Below are 16730 nucleotides of genomic sequence, written 5' to 3' on the forward strand. Positions count from 1 at the left end.
CGCATATGCCTCTATGTTTTATGCAGTGTGACAATTATTGAACTACATGGAAAAAAAGTAAACTATTTACAAACTACGGCTTACACACACTTTATTCAACGTGTAAACGTCACTACAGATAATATTCTTCTCGGGTGTGCAGCCGTATCATAACGTCATCTTGACACAATATTTCCGCGGTGCAACTGGCCGCCATCTTCAGGTGAGAATGCTGGTACGGGATCTCGCCGGAACTGACTTCTCAGAGCAAGCGGCGGCCCCTATATAGGCCGCAGAAGACCCACAACGAGTGCGCGAGAAGGTGATGTCGTGTCGCTTTTTACCCGCGTTCCTCTGGAAGAATCCTTGCAATTAATTCGTGAGAAACTGGATGAGGAAACGACCAAGCTTTGTCGTCATGTGCTGACGTCGACGTACTTTTTATTCAACGACAAATGTTTTGAACAGACTGACGGAGTGGCTATGTGGTGCCCACTGTCCCCAATAGTCGCCAATCTTTTTATGGAGGACTTTGAGGACATGGCGCTGAAGACGACGCCTTTAAAACCAACCTGTTTCTGGAGGTACGTCGACTATACGTTTATGGTGTGGCCTCATTGGAGAGAAGCTCTTGACCGCCTCCTAGATCATTTTAATTCCTTGCGTCCTAGCATCAAGTTTACCATGGAGGTGGAAAGTGATGGAATGCTTCCATTTCTGGATGTTCTGGTGTACAGAAAGGATGATGGGACACTGGAACACAGTGTTTATCGAAAGCCTACGCACACGTACCGTTACCTGCATGCTTCTAGCTGCCATCCATCGTCCCAACGGACGGGGGTCCTGCGGACGTTGGCGAGAAGAGCTTATGCCATTTCAGATGGATAAAGCTTGACACAAGAAGTGGACCATCTCAAGGTTGTGTTCAAGCAGAATGGCTATACAGATAAACAGATCCGTCGTGCTTTCCAGTTTGGACCTTCGACTGAACCACCAGAAGATACCTCCAAATCGTTGGCTTTTCTGCCTTTTGCTGGGAGCATTTCCTCGAAGATAGGAAGAATTCTGAAAAGATATCATATCAAAAGCATCTTTCGTCCGCCAGCCAAGATTAGAGCGCTTCTTGGCTCTGTTGAGGATGACTTGGGTTTGAGGAAGCCCGGTGTGTACAAGATCCCTTGTCACTGTGGCAAGGCTTATACTATTGGTTAGACAATCCGGACCATTCAAGACCGATGTGTTGAGCATCAGCGGCACACACGGCTGCTTCAAGCTGAGAAATCTGCAGTAGCGGAGCACTGTCTCACCAAGGGACATAGAATGCTGTATGACGAGACACAAATGGTTGCCCCTGCATCTCGCTATTGGGACTGTGTTTTAAAAGAACCCATAGAGATTCGATTATCTGATAATCTTATTAAGAGAGACAGGGGTTACCTTTTAGGTAAAGTTTGGAACCCGGTGTTATCAGACATTAAAAAACAACGGTCTGTGTTTCGATCGTCGGAATAATTTTTAATTTCTGATAGCGATATCTCGATTTCGCCTGTTTCCACCACTGGGGCGCTGTATGTTTACTTGCTCTAGAGGGCAGTTACAGCACCTTCTTGCGCACGCGTTGTGGGCCTTCTGCGGCCTATATAGGGGCCGCCGCTTGCGCTGAGAAGTCAGCTCCGGCGAGATCGTGTACCAGCACTCTTACCTGAAGATGGCGGACAGTTGGACCGCGGAAATATTGTCATGATGACGTTATGATCCGGCTGCACACCCGAGAAGAATATTATCTGTAGTGACGTTTATACGTTGAATGAAGTGTGTGTAAGCCGTAGTTTGTAACTAGTTTACCTTTTTTTCCATGTAGTTCAATAATTGTCACACTGCATAAAACATACAGGTATACACGTTTTTGCGTATAGGGACCCACAGAAAAACTCGAGACTTTTTTGTGTTGTAAAATAAACGAAACTGGGCCTTCTTTGTATGTTCTCCAGAGAAAAATTTTTACGCCGGGAAACCTTCGTACTCACGTCACTACAGATATTCGGATTTAGGGTACGACATGTTCGATTTGTCTGCCATCATTAGCGGTCATGTGGCCAACACAAATGGCGAAATTCTGTATGACCCGCTGAAGTGTCGGAACATCGATGCTGTCTATGACCACTTGAATGGCTGTTTTCAGCTCAACAATGGTTCTGGGGTTATTCCTGTACACCTTGTCTTTAATACAGCCCCACAAAAATGAGACGCATATGTTCAGATCAGGAGGGTATGACGGCCAATCGACGCCCGTGCCATTGGGCTCTGGGTACCCCATCTTCCAAAACCTTCACGTACGGTTTGGTAGTCACCGTGCCATCAAGGAATATCGCACCGATTATTCCGTGACTGGACATTGTACACAACACAGTCATCCGTTGGGGCTGAAGAGACTTCTTATTTGCGAAATGTGGATTCTCAGTCCCCCGAATGCACCAAATTTGCTTATTGACGAACCCATCCAAGTGAAAGTGAGCTTCATCACTAAACCACGCATGCATGGGGACACTACTTCCGATCATGCCCCACGCCCATCCGTGCAGTTTCAGCGTCTAGCACAAACCGTTCGAAAGTTATGACGATCTTATTTCATGTAATTCAATAATTGTCACCTCGTAACTACTTTGTTATCGTAACGTTTAATCCTTCATTTCCTTTGCCTAGAGTCCATATATATCTTCAGTTCAATGGGTTCCTGGTAAGAGCATTGTACAGAACTACTATGTTATGACGGGCCTATCAGCCAGAAAGCATTTATGTGCTCTGGAAAAATGACTAAAGAGTTGTAACCACTTTAGCTAATATACAAAACTAGTTTTATCACTGACTGATAACCTTCATAGTTATTCTTTCAATTTCTATCATTATTCATTTTCATCGTGTAACTGAACCACAGAAAACATTGTACGTCTGTGAAAACGAATGTTTGTGCTTTGATAACAGCTTCGTTTCCGTTTGCTTGTTCTTTCTGCCATTTTTGTAGTTTTATCGAGCACACTACGTACAAAATACATTTTATTTTCGTAAAATTTTATCTCGTCGACTACGTGAGACTGTAATCTCTCTCATGCTTTGTCTTTAAGTTTTGTATAATCTCTCGTTTCTATATATTCAATTTTTTTTCAAGAACGGACTTTCCTCTTTCTGATACAATTGGATCACGGAAGAATACAGCGGTTAGAATCTCAACTTCTCACTGGCGGACAGATAGCAGTACGGTTTTGAAGAAGTTTTGACCACTTGGATTCTATTTTGCCCCTACCGGAGTCGAAAGATTTGCTTCATCTTAAAAAGCTTGAACTGATCGATGTTGTCTTACGCACAATTTGCTGAACAATCCAAAAACATAAACGAATGACTAACTTCAAATTAGTGACAGTTTTATCTCCGAAATATTGAAACAAGAAAAAGTAGTTTTCTCGTTTATGAACCTGCTTTACAGACGTTAAAATCCAGTTTTTCCTTTGTAATGCTGAAAGGTCTCTACATGAACCTCTTCATCATTATGTTTAACATTTAACGTAATGTACACAGTTCTGGCGCCTCAATTCTAGGCTCAAACTGTATTTTAAAAAAGACGTAGCAGCTGAGTGTGTGTATAGTGGCCACAAGGTATATTACCTTTATTTCGCCTCACATTTTACAAAGATTTTTGGTGATTCTCGGAGCCCCACACGTATATTCAATACATCTATGTGCAGTATGTCAGTATATACATCTTTCCTCCTTTCACCTGATGAGTGAAAATTATGAATGAGAGCGTAGAAGGTACATTTCTGTATCTAGCTCTGTGGAGTAAAAGTAGTCTGTTAGTGTGGCAGAATAGCCAACCCTGTAGAGCACGTACCAGGTAGCAAAGAGGTTTCTGTTCGCCTTGGACGAAGTTCTTGTACAGGTTGGCACCACACAATAGTGGGTTCTCTGGGGTCTTCCGGAAAAACTGAACGCGTTGGTTCCAAAAGAGTTCGCTCGGTAGCGTTCCTGGAGATGTGAGACAGGCGCCACCTACCACACTCCACCCTTTTCCCCTTCCCTGACACCCCCATCCCCTTTACTATCCAAACTACAACTCGTTGGCCTCTCTACTTGTCCTCTGCAGCCATCCCTATCTTGCTCACCACCTCTTCCCAGTTCACCAACCTCATCATCACCACTCACCCATCTCCCTCCATTCCACACCTTCTTTTCCTCTACAATCTACCGTCTCAAGGCAGGTCCTTTTCCAGTTATAGTGGCAATACATGTTGCTCTGTTTTTAATGGTCAGAGTCTCTTCTGTCGTGTTCAGTGTTTTCACAGTGTTTTTTTCAATTATTGTCTTGTTCAAGTATTTGTCAACCGTTTTAACTGTGCTATCTCCCCACATTTTTATCACTGTTTTAAAACGATTCGTCAAGACAGAATTTTATTATTTATGTTCCTCCCATCTGTGTCACCTTTACAATTATTTTAGAGTTCATAGTACATGTGCCTCCTTGTTTTTATCCGTTTTTAGCATCTGTGTTAGTACTACGTACTTCTGGTTGAAGAGGGGGTTATCTGTACCTCTGACAGCTCCGCCCCCCTGCTGCATGGAGCGAGGGGGCATGAAATAACAATAAAGAAAAAATTACTTTCTACAGGATCTACGCTGACGTCATCCTGAACCACATGACGGGTACCTGGGACGGAGAGGTGGGCACTGGGGGATCCATACCCGACACCGCTGCCTACAGCTACCCAGACGTGCCCTACACCAAGGACAACTTCCACCCCTACTGCCTCGTCAACAACTACCAGGACGCCAACAACGTACGTAGCCTACTGATTACGCCTTCTCTGTAAAACGAGTCGGCAAAAGGCATGCAAAGCGTTGTTTCATTTGAAGAGGTGCACTCTATGATACTTAAACTTTGCGGCTAGTGCACAAGTGTGGACGTGGTACCCGAAGAGTGCAACTACGAACGTTGGTTGATAATTGGTGTAAGACGCATGGGTCATAGCATATCGGACGTTACACAAGAATTCGGGTTTGCGAGGCCAAGAGCATCTTAGGTGGATCATCAAAATCGCAGCGACAATGTTTCTAGCCGCGTAAACCGCCATACAGAGCGACCACAAAGTGATTTGACGAACGGACGAAACGTCACCTGCGTAAAACCATAAGGGGCAGTCGACGATGGACTGTGCCTCATATTGCCTGCGGTTTGAATGTGAGGCGTCAGAAACCTATGCCTTGCATAGGTTTCAGCAGCTTAGGACTGGCATCACATCCAGTGCCTTCCGTGACATTTGGCCACACAGCGTATTTCAACAACGAGTTCTGAAACCTTCTAAATACAAAACTAAATACAAAAATTATTGATTCAAGACCTGATTTCTTTAAACATTCGGATAATGTTACTCTAGGTCATTCACGTACTGATTCACATAACAAACAAATAGTGACTTCTCCTTCCTTTCAACATACGAGGGTAAATCGATTAGTATCCACAATTTAGTTATATTTTTGATTATTTTGGTACTACTGTCGTTTTACGTTGACGACGCATGCTTTGTTCATTTGTTGTTATATCTTTGCAATTTTCAAGCTGCTAGGTTAGTTCCGTTATCGCTGCCGTGCTGTTAATCATGGCTGCTCCGCCGTCTATTTGCACCAAAGAAGAGCAACATTTAGTGATCCGTTTTTTCTGGTCGTAAGGCATATCAGGAGCTGAAATTCATCGAAGACTTTCGGTAGAGTACGGGAACAGTGTTTTACCACAACGGAGTGTCTTTCGAATGGATTGAAAATTTCCGAAATGGTCGCACAAGTGTTACGTACGATGAAGGAGCCGGACGACCGTTTACCGCTACAAATGAAGACACCATTGAGCGTTCACGTGAAACGATTCTCTGAGACAGACGATTAACTATTGACGAAGTGGCACATTGTCTGCAAATTAGTCGTGGTTCTGCCTAAGAAATCATCCACAACAGACTTTGGTTTCGTAGAGTTTGTGCAAGGTGGGTCCCAAAATAACTCACATTGTTGCATAAAAAAGCGCGCTTGGACATTTGCGAAAAACATTTGGATCGCTATGGTAACGAAGGGGACAACTTGTAGGACAGGATCATCATTGGTGACGAAACAAGGATCCATCATTACGGGCCGGGGAGTAAACGGCACGTTATTGAATGGAAACATCCAAATTCGCCGTGCAAGAAAAAAATCAAGATCCAACCGTCCGCAGGAAAACAGATGCTTACGGTTTTTTGGGACGCCCAAGGTCCAGTACTGGAACATTATGGGGAAAGGGGCACAGCAATAAACAGTGTACGTTACAATGAGATGCCTACTGTGAGGCTAAAGCCTGCAATTCGAAGCAAACGCCGAGGATTGCTGTCAAAAGGTGTTGTGTTGTTGCACGGCAATGCCCGTCCGCATACTGCTGCCCACACTGCTGAAACGCTCCAGAAACTCAAGTTTGAAGTACTGGATCATCCTCCATATAGTCCAGCTGTTGCCCCTTCTCACTGTCACTTGTTTGGTCCACTCAAACAGGTATTAAATGGCCGTCGATTTGCCTCGAACGAAGCAGTGAAAGAAGCGTTGCATTCCTGGCTCGCAGCTCAAACGAGAACCTTCTTTTATGAGAACATCAGGAAGCTCGTGCAACGACGGAACAAGTGCGTTGAAATGCAAGGAGACTATGTCGAAAAATGATGTTCTTGTAAGTTTCCTATATGATTACAATAAAATTTTGTGACTACTTTGCGGGTAATAATTGACTTACCCTCGTGTGAAGTTGAAATTCATTCTAAGTTATCGGATAATCAGATTTACAATCAATAACTCCCTCTTAAAGGTTTTTTCTCTCTTGTAGGTTCAAATGTTCATTCATTCACTTCAAATGGGTTTAGACTCAAAAGTTGACTTTCGGGGACTGTCGAGTATTTAATACGAATTACAGCTCTGTTAAAATTAAAATTCCAGAATGAGATTTTCACTCTGCAGCGGAGTGTGTGCTGATATGAAACTTCCTGGCAGATTAAAACTGTGTGCCGGACCGAGACTCGAACTCGGGACCTTTGCCTTTCGCGGGCAAGTGCTCTACCATCTGAGCTACCCAAGCACGACTCACACCCGGTACTCACAGCTTTACTTCCGCCAGTACCTCGTCTCCTACCTTCCAAACTTTACAGAAGCTCTCCTGCGAACCTGGTAGAGGGCTCGCAGTGAAAGGCAAAGGTCCCGAGTTCGAGTCTCGGTCAGGCACACAGTTTTAATCTGCCAGGAAGTTTCAAAATTAAAATTATTGGAACAAAACTCTGATTAAATATCGTGTGTGCCATTTGCTTAAATTGTGAGCTCTTGGTGGAAACTTGAACAATCTCATTATATCTAATTTCGACAGTTGTATTTAATGCTGCTGTTGCACTGTCTACTGTAAATCTTTTGTTCTAATTTGCTGTTGACACAGTATACTGAGGTGACAGAAGACATGGAATAGCAAAATGCACATATACATATGGCGGTAGTCTCTCGTCACCATCATCAGTTTTCTGCTATATTAGCAGGTCCTTTCCATCTCCATTTTCTGCGATGCCTTGCTTCCTTCTTAAGGCTGCTGTATGTTGTACCGTCCATCATGTCATCCAGTATCTGGAATCTCTTCCTTCTTCGCTTCCTCTTCCCTTCTGCATAACCTTCTGAAACTGTTTTTATCAGTCCGTCATTCTTTCTTAATAAATGCCCAATCAAATTTCTTTTTCTTCTATTTATTACATCTAGTACCTGTCTTTTTTCTTCCACTCTTCTCAGTACCTCTTTATTTTTTCCTGTGCCCATCCAACTTATTGATTCCATCCTCTACCATGTCCACATCTCTGTCTTTCTTCCTCAAAGTCCATGTTTCCGCGCGATACGGATGAACACTTCATACAAGACATTTTGTGAGTCTCTTCCTCAGTTCTCTGTCGAGACCGCTGCAGAAAATTCTCCTTTTCTTATAAAACGCCTCTTTTGCCACGTGTATGGTGTACACAAGGTATAAAAGGGCAGTGCTTTGGCGGAGTCGTCATTTGTACTCAGGTGATAAATGCGAAAAGGTTTCTGACTTTGAACGCTGAATGGCAGTTGGAGCAAGACGCACGAGACGTTCCATTTCGAAAGTTTTTAGGGAATTCAAGATTTCGAGATGTCATGTGTAAGCCGAGAAAACCACATTTCCGGGTGGCCGACGGCCTTCATTTAACGACCGATAGCAGTAGTGTTAGCGTGGAAAATGGTTCAAATGGCTCTGAGCACTGTGGGACTTAACTTCTGAGGTCATCAGTCCCCTAGAACTTGGAACTACTTAAACCTAACTAACCTAAGGACATCACACACGTCCATGCCCGAGGCAGGAATCGAACCTGCGACCGTAGCGGTCGCGCGGTTCCACACTGTAGCGCCAAGAAGCGCTTGGCCACCTCGGGCGGCAGTTAACGTGGCGTTGTCAGTACTAACAGACAAGCAACACTGTGTGAAATAACCGCAGAAATCAATGTGGGACGTACGACGAACGTATTCTTTAGGACAATGAGGCGAAATTTGGGATGAAGGGGCTACAGCAGCAGACCACAGGCGCGAGTGCCTCTGTTAACAGCACGACATCGCCTTCAGGGCCTCTACTGGCTCCGTGACCATGTAGGTTGGACCCTCGACGCTTGAAAAACCGTTTTCTCTTCAGTGAGTTCCGATTCCGGTTGGTAAGAGCTGATGGTAGCCACGAAGAAATGGACGCAAGCTGTCAACAATGCGCTGTGGAAGCTGGTGGTGGCTTCATAATCATGTGGGCTGTACTTACATGAGATGGACGGGGTTCTCTGATCAACTGGACTGATTACTGTTGTAAATGGTTATGTATGGCTTCCCGGAGACCATTTTCAGCCTTCATAGTCTTCATCTTCCCAAACAATGATGGAATTTTTAATGATCACAATGCGCAATGTCACCGGGCCGCAGTTGTTTGCGATTGGTTTGAGGACGATTCCGGACAGTTCGAGGGAATGATTTGGCCACCCAGATCGCCCGACGTGAATCCTATCGAACGTTTATGGGACATAATTGACAGGTCCGTTCGTACATAAAATGATGCACCCGAACCACTTTCGTAATTATGGACGGCTATACAGGCAGCATGGCTCAATATTTCTGCAGAGGACTTCCAGCAACTTGTTGAGTCCAGGCCACGTCGAGATGCTGCATCACGCCAGGGAAAAGGAGGTCCGACACGATATTGGGAGGTATCTAATGACTTTTGTGACCTCAGTAAGTTTAATGCTAGTGGATCGGAGACTGATATTTATATACTTACTAACCTCGAAATTTACATTACTGCTGAGAAAAAAACTTCTCTGCATAAAAACCACAGCTGAGACTCTTCGTTTCATGTCAAGGATTTTGTGTCCTGTTGCTTTGTATAAACTGACTGATATATTACACTACTGGCCATTAAAATTGATACACAAGAAGAAATGCAGATGATAAACGGATATTCATTGCACAAATATATTATGCTAGAACAGACATGTGATTACATTTTCAAGCAATTTGGGTGCATAGATCCTGAGAAATCAGTACCCAGAACAACCACCGTTGGCCGTAATAACGGCCTAGATACGCCTGGGCATCGAGTCAACCAGAGCTTGGATGGCGTGTACAGGTACGGCTGCCCATGCAGCTTCAACACGATACCACAGATCATCAAGAGTAGTGACTGGCGTGTTGTGACGAGCCAGTTGCTCGGCCACGACTGACAAGACATTTTCAGTTGGTGAGATATCTGGAGAATGTACTGCCCAGGGCAGCAGTCGAACATTTTCTGTATCCAGAAAGGTCCGTACAGGACCTGCAACATGCGGTCGTGCATTAGCGTACTGAAATGTAGGGTATCGGAGGGAGCGAATGAAGGGTAGAGCCACGGGTCGTAACACATCTGAAATGTAGCGTCCACTGTTTGTCATTAATCCGAACAAGAGGTGACAGACGTGTAACAAATGGCACCCCAGACCATCACGTCAGGTGATACGCCAGTACGGCGATAACGAATACACGCTTTCAATGTGCGTTCACCGCGATGTTGCCAAACACGGATGCGACCACCATGATGCTGTAAACAGAACCTGAATTCATCCGAAAAAATGACGTTTTGCCATTCGTGCACCCAGGTTCGTCGTTGAGTACACCATCGCAGGCGCTCCTGTCTGTGATGCAACGTCAAGGGTAACCGCAGCCACGGTCTCCCAGCTGATAGTCCGTGCTGCTGCAAACGTCGTCGAACTGTTTGTACAGATTGTTGTTGTCTTGCAAACGTCCCCATCTGTTGACTCAGCGATCGAGACGTGACTGCACGGTCCGTTACAGCCACGCGGATAAGATGCCTGTCATCTCGACTGCTAGTGATACGAGGCCGTTGCGATCTAGCTTGGCGTTCCGTATTACCCTCCTGAACCCACCGATTGCATATTCTGCTAACAGTCATTGGATCTCGACCAACGCGAGCAGCAATGTCGCGACACGATAAACCGCAATCGCGATACGCTACAATCCGACCTTTATCAAAGTGGGAAACGTGATGATACGCATTTCTCCTCCTTACACGAGGCATCACAACAACGTTTCACCAGGCAACGCCGGTCAACTGCTGTTTGTGTATGAGAAATCGGTTGCAAACTTTCCTCATGTCAGCACGTTGTATGTTTCGCCACCGGCGCCAACCTTGTGTGAATGCTCTGAGAAGCTAATCATTTCCATATCACAGCATCTTCTTGCTGTCGGTTAAATTTCGCGTCTGTAACACATCATCTTCGTTGTGTAGCAATTTTAATGGCCAGTAGTGTAATAATTCCTGTTTTGCAATCATAGCGTTTCTATGCTAGCTAATGTGATGATTTCACTTCTTTCTTCTTATGCTGTATCATCCCATGTTCCAGATGGCGTTGTTGATATATCAATGCTCTTGTTCAGCTCTTTTTTGTTTGCAATTGACAGGTGGAGTATGTCTGATGTTGCTACAAGAATGAGATGAAGGGCATATACAAGGTGATCCAGCTGCTCCTACCGGTGTATCCGACCCACAATATTGTGTCTGTCCTTGAAAATCGCCGTATAACATTTTCATATTCTCTCGCTCACTACGCGCATACTATTAGCCTTACAGAAAAATGAACAGGATCTTTTCTGTAGGAAATGTAATGCAGTTAATTTTGGTACCGGAATACTTTTTCGCTGGAGGCCACCCTTTTCGAGTAATTCAATAAAAACATACCAAACTGGCCTGCAAACGCACCTCCATCCCCACATTCGTCCCTCCCCACTCACGATTTCTAGAATGTTTCTCGTGGCACACCCTCCTTCCATTGTACAAAAACTTCTAACTACGCGAAATATTCCCGATATTCGACCTTTTTTGGTCTCTATTGATTGGGCTATAATACCAACAGCATAGTTGGGTGTTTTGTCGGCATTGTAAACTGAAACATGCTCGTGAGGGTAATAAATGGAAAATGACTTTTTTAAAGCTAATTACGTTGACAATTCGGTCCTAACTTGACTCTTACAAGCAGTGTAGTAAGGCCCGTCAACGAAGACCAAAAAAGGGTCGAATGTGGGAAATAATTCGTGCAGTCTCAAATATTTGTAAAGCAGTAGGAGGGAGTGCCATGAACAACATACTAGAAGTCCTGACGGTGGGGGCTCAGAATTGTAGTGGGTTTGCGTTTGATGGTCACTGTTGCATGTTTTCTGTCAATAACACGAGAACTTCGGCCTTTAACAAAAATGTATTCCTGTACGGTACTTAACTACATTAAATTTGCTACAAAAAGGTCCTACTCATTTTTTCCTTAGGACAAACAGTTTGCGCATAGCATGTAAGAGAATATGAAAATCCCGTTCGTGGTTTTTGAAGGCCGGATGCAACGTTGCAGGTTGCATAAAACGACATCATTAGGAGCGACTGAATCACCCTCTATGTATTTGAAGCGCGGATAGCTGAAAGTCTAAAGTTCTGCTGATGGAGGTATTTCGTAGTAGCCGAGTATTTTAGTCTGTTGAGTCCATACGTAGCGCATTGTTCCCTGAGTTTTTGCATTGAGATTTTCATGTAATGAGCAGAAGGAAAGTCATATCCTACGTCTCCAGCAGTCTGTTGTTAGCAGACATGACCTTCCAAGTTTGATTGGACGGCATTATTCAAGCTTGCATTCCAGATTCATAAATAGGGCGAACGAATATTTTGGACGTAAACAATGACACTAATGGGCCTGAATGACACATTCTGTATTTCACTAGTCGTACTAGGTTTAGTCTATCCTCTTCTTGTCTTATTTTTTCACCATATTAATAGCGACCTACTGGAATAGTAACACGCATATAAAATTCACCTTGACAATTGATAAACTTCTACCTTATTGGGCATTAGGACACCAAACTACGCAGAATTTTTTTAACACTTTTTATTTTCTGCCCCTATTGTAGCCATGATTCGATCAAATTCCAGGCAAACTGGTAGCCGACCAAGGGAAACGTCCTGAAAACCTTGGTTAGAACCGGTGGATCGGGAATATTTATTATTTAGTTCTGCGGCATTACATCCCAAATAAAAATGAGATCCTAGTGTATATCAAATAAAATTTTTCCACGTCTATGACGACTAATCTGTCGCGCGCAGTGAACTTTCCACTAGGCAGTTACTAAGGTCATTCTCACATGGACTGGTGCTAAAATTCACCTACGCCATATTTTCAGTGTACTTCGTAATCAAGACGGAGTTGAGAGAAGTAATTTCACATTCGAGATGCTATCAAATTATTCATGTTAAAACTAAGGTCTCACGGTATAAGCAAATCTCAAACAAGATACTGAATCACGATTGCCGTTCAACTGTAGCAATTGTTATTTTATCAAGGCAGTACACATTCTTCCAAATAGTCTCTAACATAATGCTGATGACATGGTATTAGTGGCAGAAAGTGAACGGACAGTCAATAACATGCTGAAGGATCTGTATGAAGCTTCTGAGGAATATGGGATGCAAAGAAACACAGCAAAAACAAAGAGTATGGTCATCAGTACAAGACGCAGACTGTCCAATATTAAAATAGGACAATCTACCATTAGCCAAGTAAGTGAATTTAAATATCTCGGAAGCACAATAACTGAAGACTTGAGATGTCACCAGGAGGTGAAAACCCGAATTGCCATAGCGAAGGACGCATTCAACAGAAAGAGGAGACTCTTACGTGGCATATTAGATAAAGGACTAAGGAAAAGGCTTGGCAAATGTTTTGTCTGGAGTGTGGCACTATATGGGGCAGAAACATGGACGCTGAGACGAGAGGAAGAAAAAAGGTTAGAAGATTAGATTAGATTAGAGATTAGATTAGATTAATACTAGTTCCATGGATCATGAATACGATATTTCGTAATGATGTGGAACGAGTCGAATTTTCCAATACATGACATAATTAGGTTAATTTAGCAACATACTTAAGTTAATATAACAATTTTTTTGTGTTTTTTGTTTTTCTTTATTTTTTATTTTTATTTTTATTTTTTTATTATTTTTTTAATATTTTTGTTTTTTTTTTCTTTTTTTTCTTAATTTATATCTAAAAATTCCTCTATGGAGTAGAAGGAGTTGTCATTAAGAAATTCTTTTAATTTCTTCTTAAATACTTGTTGGTTATCTGTCAGACTTTTCATACTATTTGGTAAGTGACCAAAGACTTTAGTGCCAGTATAATTCACCCCTTTCTGTGCCAAAGTTAGATTTAATCTTGAATAGTGAAGATCGTCCTTTCTCCTAGTGTTGTAGTTATGCACACTGCTATTACTTTTGAATTGGGTTTGGTTGTTAATAACAAATTTCATAAGAGAGTATATATACTGAGAAGCTACTGTGAATATCCCTAGATCCTTAAATAAATGTCTGCAGGATGATCTTGGGTGGACTCCAGCTATTATTCTGATTACACGCTTTTGTGCAATAAATACTTTATTCCTCAGTGATGAATTACCCCAAAATATGATGCCATATGAAAGCAATGAGTGAAAATAGGCACAGTAAGCTAATTTACTAAGATGTTTATCACCAAAATTTGCAATGACCCTTATTGCATAAGTAGCTGAACTCAAACGTTTCAGCAGATCATCAATGTGTTTCTTCCAATTTAATCTCTCATCAATGGACATACCTAAAAATTTGGAATATTCTACCTTAGCTATATGCTTCTGATTAAGGTCTATATTTATTAATGGCGTCATACCATTCACTGTACGGAACTGTATGTACTGTGTCTTATCAAAATTCAGTGAGAGTCCGTTTACAAGGAACCACTTAGTAATTTTCTGAAAGACAGTATTGACAATTTCATCAGTTAATTCTTGTTTCTCAGGTGTGATTACTATACTTGTATCATCAGCGAAGAGAACTAACTTTACCTCTTCATGAATATAGAATAACAACAAAGGACCCAAGACTGACCCTTGTGGAACCCCATTCTTGATAGTTCCCCAGTTTGAGGAATGTGCTGATCTTTGCATGTTACGAGAACTACTTATTTCAACTTTCTGAAGTCTTCCAGTTAGGTACGAATTAAACCATTTGTGCACTGTCCCACTCATGCCACAATACTTGAGCTTGTCTAGCAGAATTTCATGATTTACACAATCAAAAGCCTTTGAGAGATCACAAAAAATCCCAATGGGTGGTGTTCGGTTATTCAGATCATTCAAAATTTGACTGGTGAAAGCATATATGGCATTTTCTGTTGAGAAGCCTTTCTGGAAACCAAACTGACATTTTGTTAGTACTTCATTGTTACAGATATGTGAAGCTAATCTTGAATACATTACTTTCTCAAAAATTTTGGATAAAGCTGTTAGAAGGGAGATTGGACGGTAATTGTTGACATCAGATCTATCCCCCTTTTTATGCAAAGGTATAACAATAGCATATTTCAGTCTATCAGGGAAAATGCCCTGTTCCAGAGAGCTATTACACAGGTGGCTGAGAATCTTACTTATCTGTTGAGAACAAGCTTTTAGTATTTTGCTGGAAATGCCATCAATTCCATGTGAGTTTTTGCTTTTAAGCAAGTTTGTTATTTTCCTAATTTCAGAGGGAGAAGTGGGTGAGATTTCAATTGTATCAAATTGCATAGGTATGGCCTCTTCCATTAACAGCCTAGCATCTTCTAATGAACACCTGGATCCTACTATATCCACAACATTTAGAAAATGATTATTAAAAATATTTTCAACTTCTGACTTTTTGTTCGTAAAGTTTTCATTCAATTTGATGGTAATACTGTCTTCCTCTGCTCTTGGTTGACCTGTTTCTCTTTTAATAATATTCCAAATTGTTTTAATTTTATTATCAGAGTTGCTGATTTCAGACATGATACACATACTCCTGGATTTTTTAATAACTTTTCTTAATATAACACAGTAGTTTTTATAATTTTTGATAGTTTCTGGGTCACTACTCTTTCTTGCTGTCAGATACATTTCCCTTTTCCGGTTACAAGATATTTGAGATGTGCGTGTGGAGGAGAATGGAGGGAATAAGCTGGATGGAAAGAGTGAGTAATGAAAGAGTATTGGAAAGGGTTGGTGAGAGAAAATGTCTGCTGAAGGTTGTAAGACAAAGGAAAAAGAACTGGTTGGGACATTCATTGTGAAGGGAGTGCTTGCTAGCAGATGCTTTGGAAGGATTGGTTTGTGGGAGAAGACTGAGAGGAAGAAGGAGATACAAGATGATAGACGATATAAAGGGAAAAGGAAATTATACAGACCTGAAGAGGATGGCAGAAGACCGGACAGCCTGGAGAACAACCATGTGAAAACCTGCCTTTTGGCAGAACACTGATGATAATGAACATAATGCATGTTATATATGAAATGTTCATATCTATGTGAGGGAAACGCTGTGTGTGCTCCAAAATTGCTTCCTTAGCCCGAAGTTGTAGTGAATGATAGGACGATTAACTCTTGGGTCTGACGAACGTTTATGTTCCATACTTGTAGGGAATTACCTGGTTATCAGTCCGCCCAAAGAAACAGAACTGGCATCTCGTAAACTTGTGAAGTGTACTCTTGCTAACTAGAACCTCGATAAATCGAATTCATTTACAAATCGAAATAGGTTTCCTGTACCTCGAAATAAGCTCGACAAATCGATGCTGTCGTTGGTGCTTTGATACAATCGGTAAATCGAAACGATAGTTGTGAAAGAAAGCCCGACAAAACTCGATAATTCGAAGTTAAAGGCTGCGTAACACTTGGTAATTCTAATCGTTTCGTCACCTGTGTCTGTGTATGTTTCGTCATCCAACTTTTTACGACATTCTACCGTTTCCTCACAACTGCACTCTGTGCTACAGTACATAAATCACTAGTAAACGTGGCTTCAAAAAGAACAAATGAGTGACGTTCGAAGAAAGAGAACAGGCTGTTGAGGCCAAAAATGTGAAGTGGAAAAGGATAAGATGCAGCGAAAACATTCTGGAAACATTCTGGATTACGCCATCAACGCAACAGTCCTGACGCAGGAAAATTAGACAGCAGGAAACATATCATAAGGAGGAAGGAAGCGGACCCTGCAACATCGCTTTTAAGAAGAAGAAGAGACGATTCCATCTGCGACTCCAAAACAGACAAACTCATCACTGGAAACGTTTCATATACACATCCTGAGAACAGAT

The 16730-nt window shown here is 42.3% G+C and overlaps 1 protein-coding gene across 1 annotated transcript in view; it reads left to right on the forward strand.

Moving 5' to 3' along the window:
• LOC124789965 (alpha-amylase 1-like) overlaps positions 1-16730 on the forward strand; it is a 72419-nt gene that overhangs the window by 12279 nt on the left and 43410 nt on the right. Inside the window, exon 3 of the mRNA XM_047257500.1 lies at positions 4640-4808. Coding sequence (XP_047113456.1) covers positions 4640-4808 — 169 coding nt within the window. The remainder of the gene's footprint in view (positions 1-4639; positions 4809-16730) is intronic.

This window comes from Schistocerca piceifrons, chromosome 3 (assembly GCF_021461385.2).
Source record: "Schistocerca piceifrons isolate TAMUIC-IGC-003096 chromosome 3, iqSchPice1.1, whole genome shotgun sequence".
NCBI classification, from domain to species: domain Eukaryota; kingdom Metazoa; phylum Arthropoda; class Insecta; order Orthoptera; family Acrididae; genus Schistocerca; species Schistocerca piceifrons.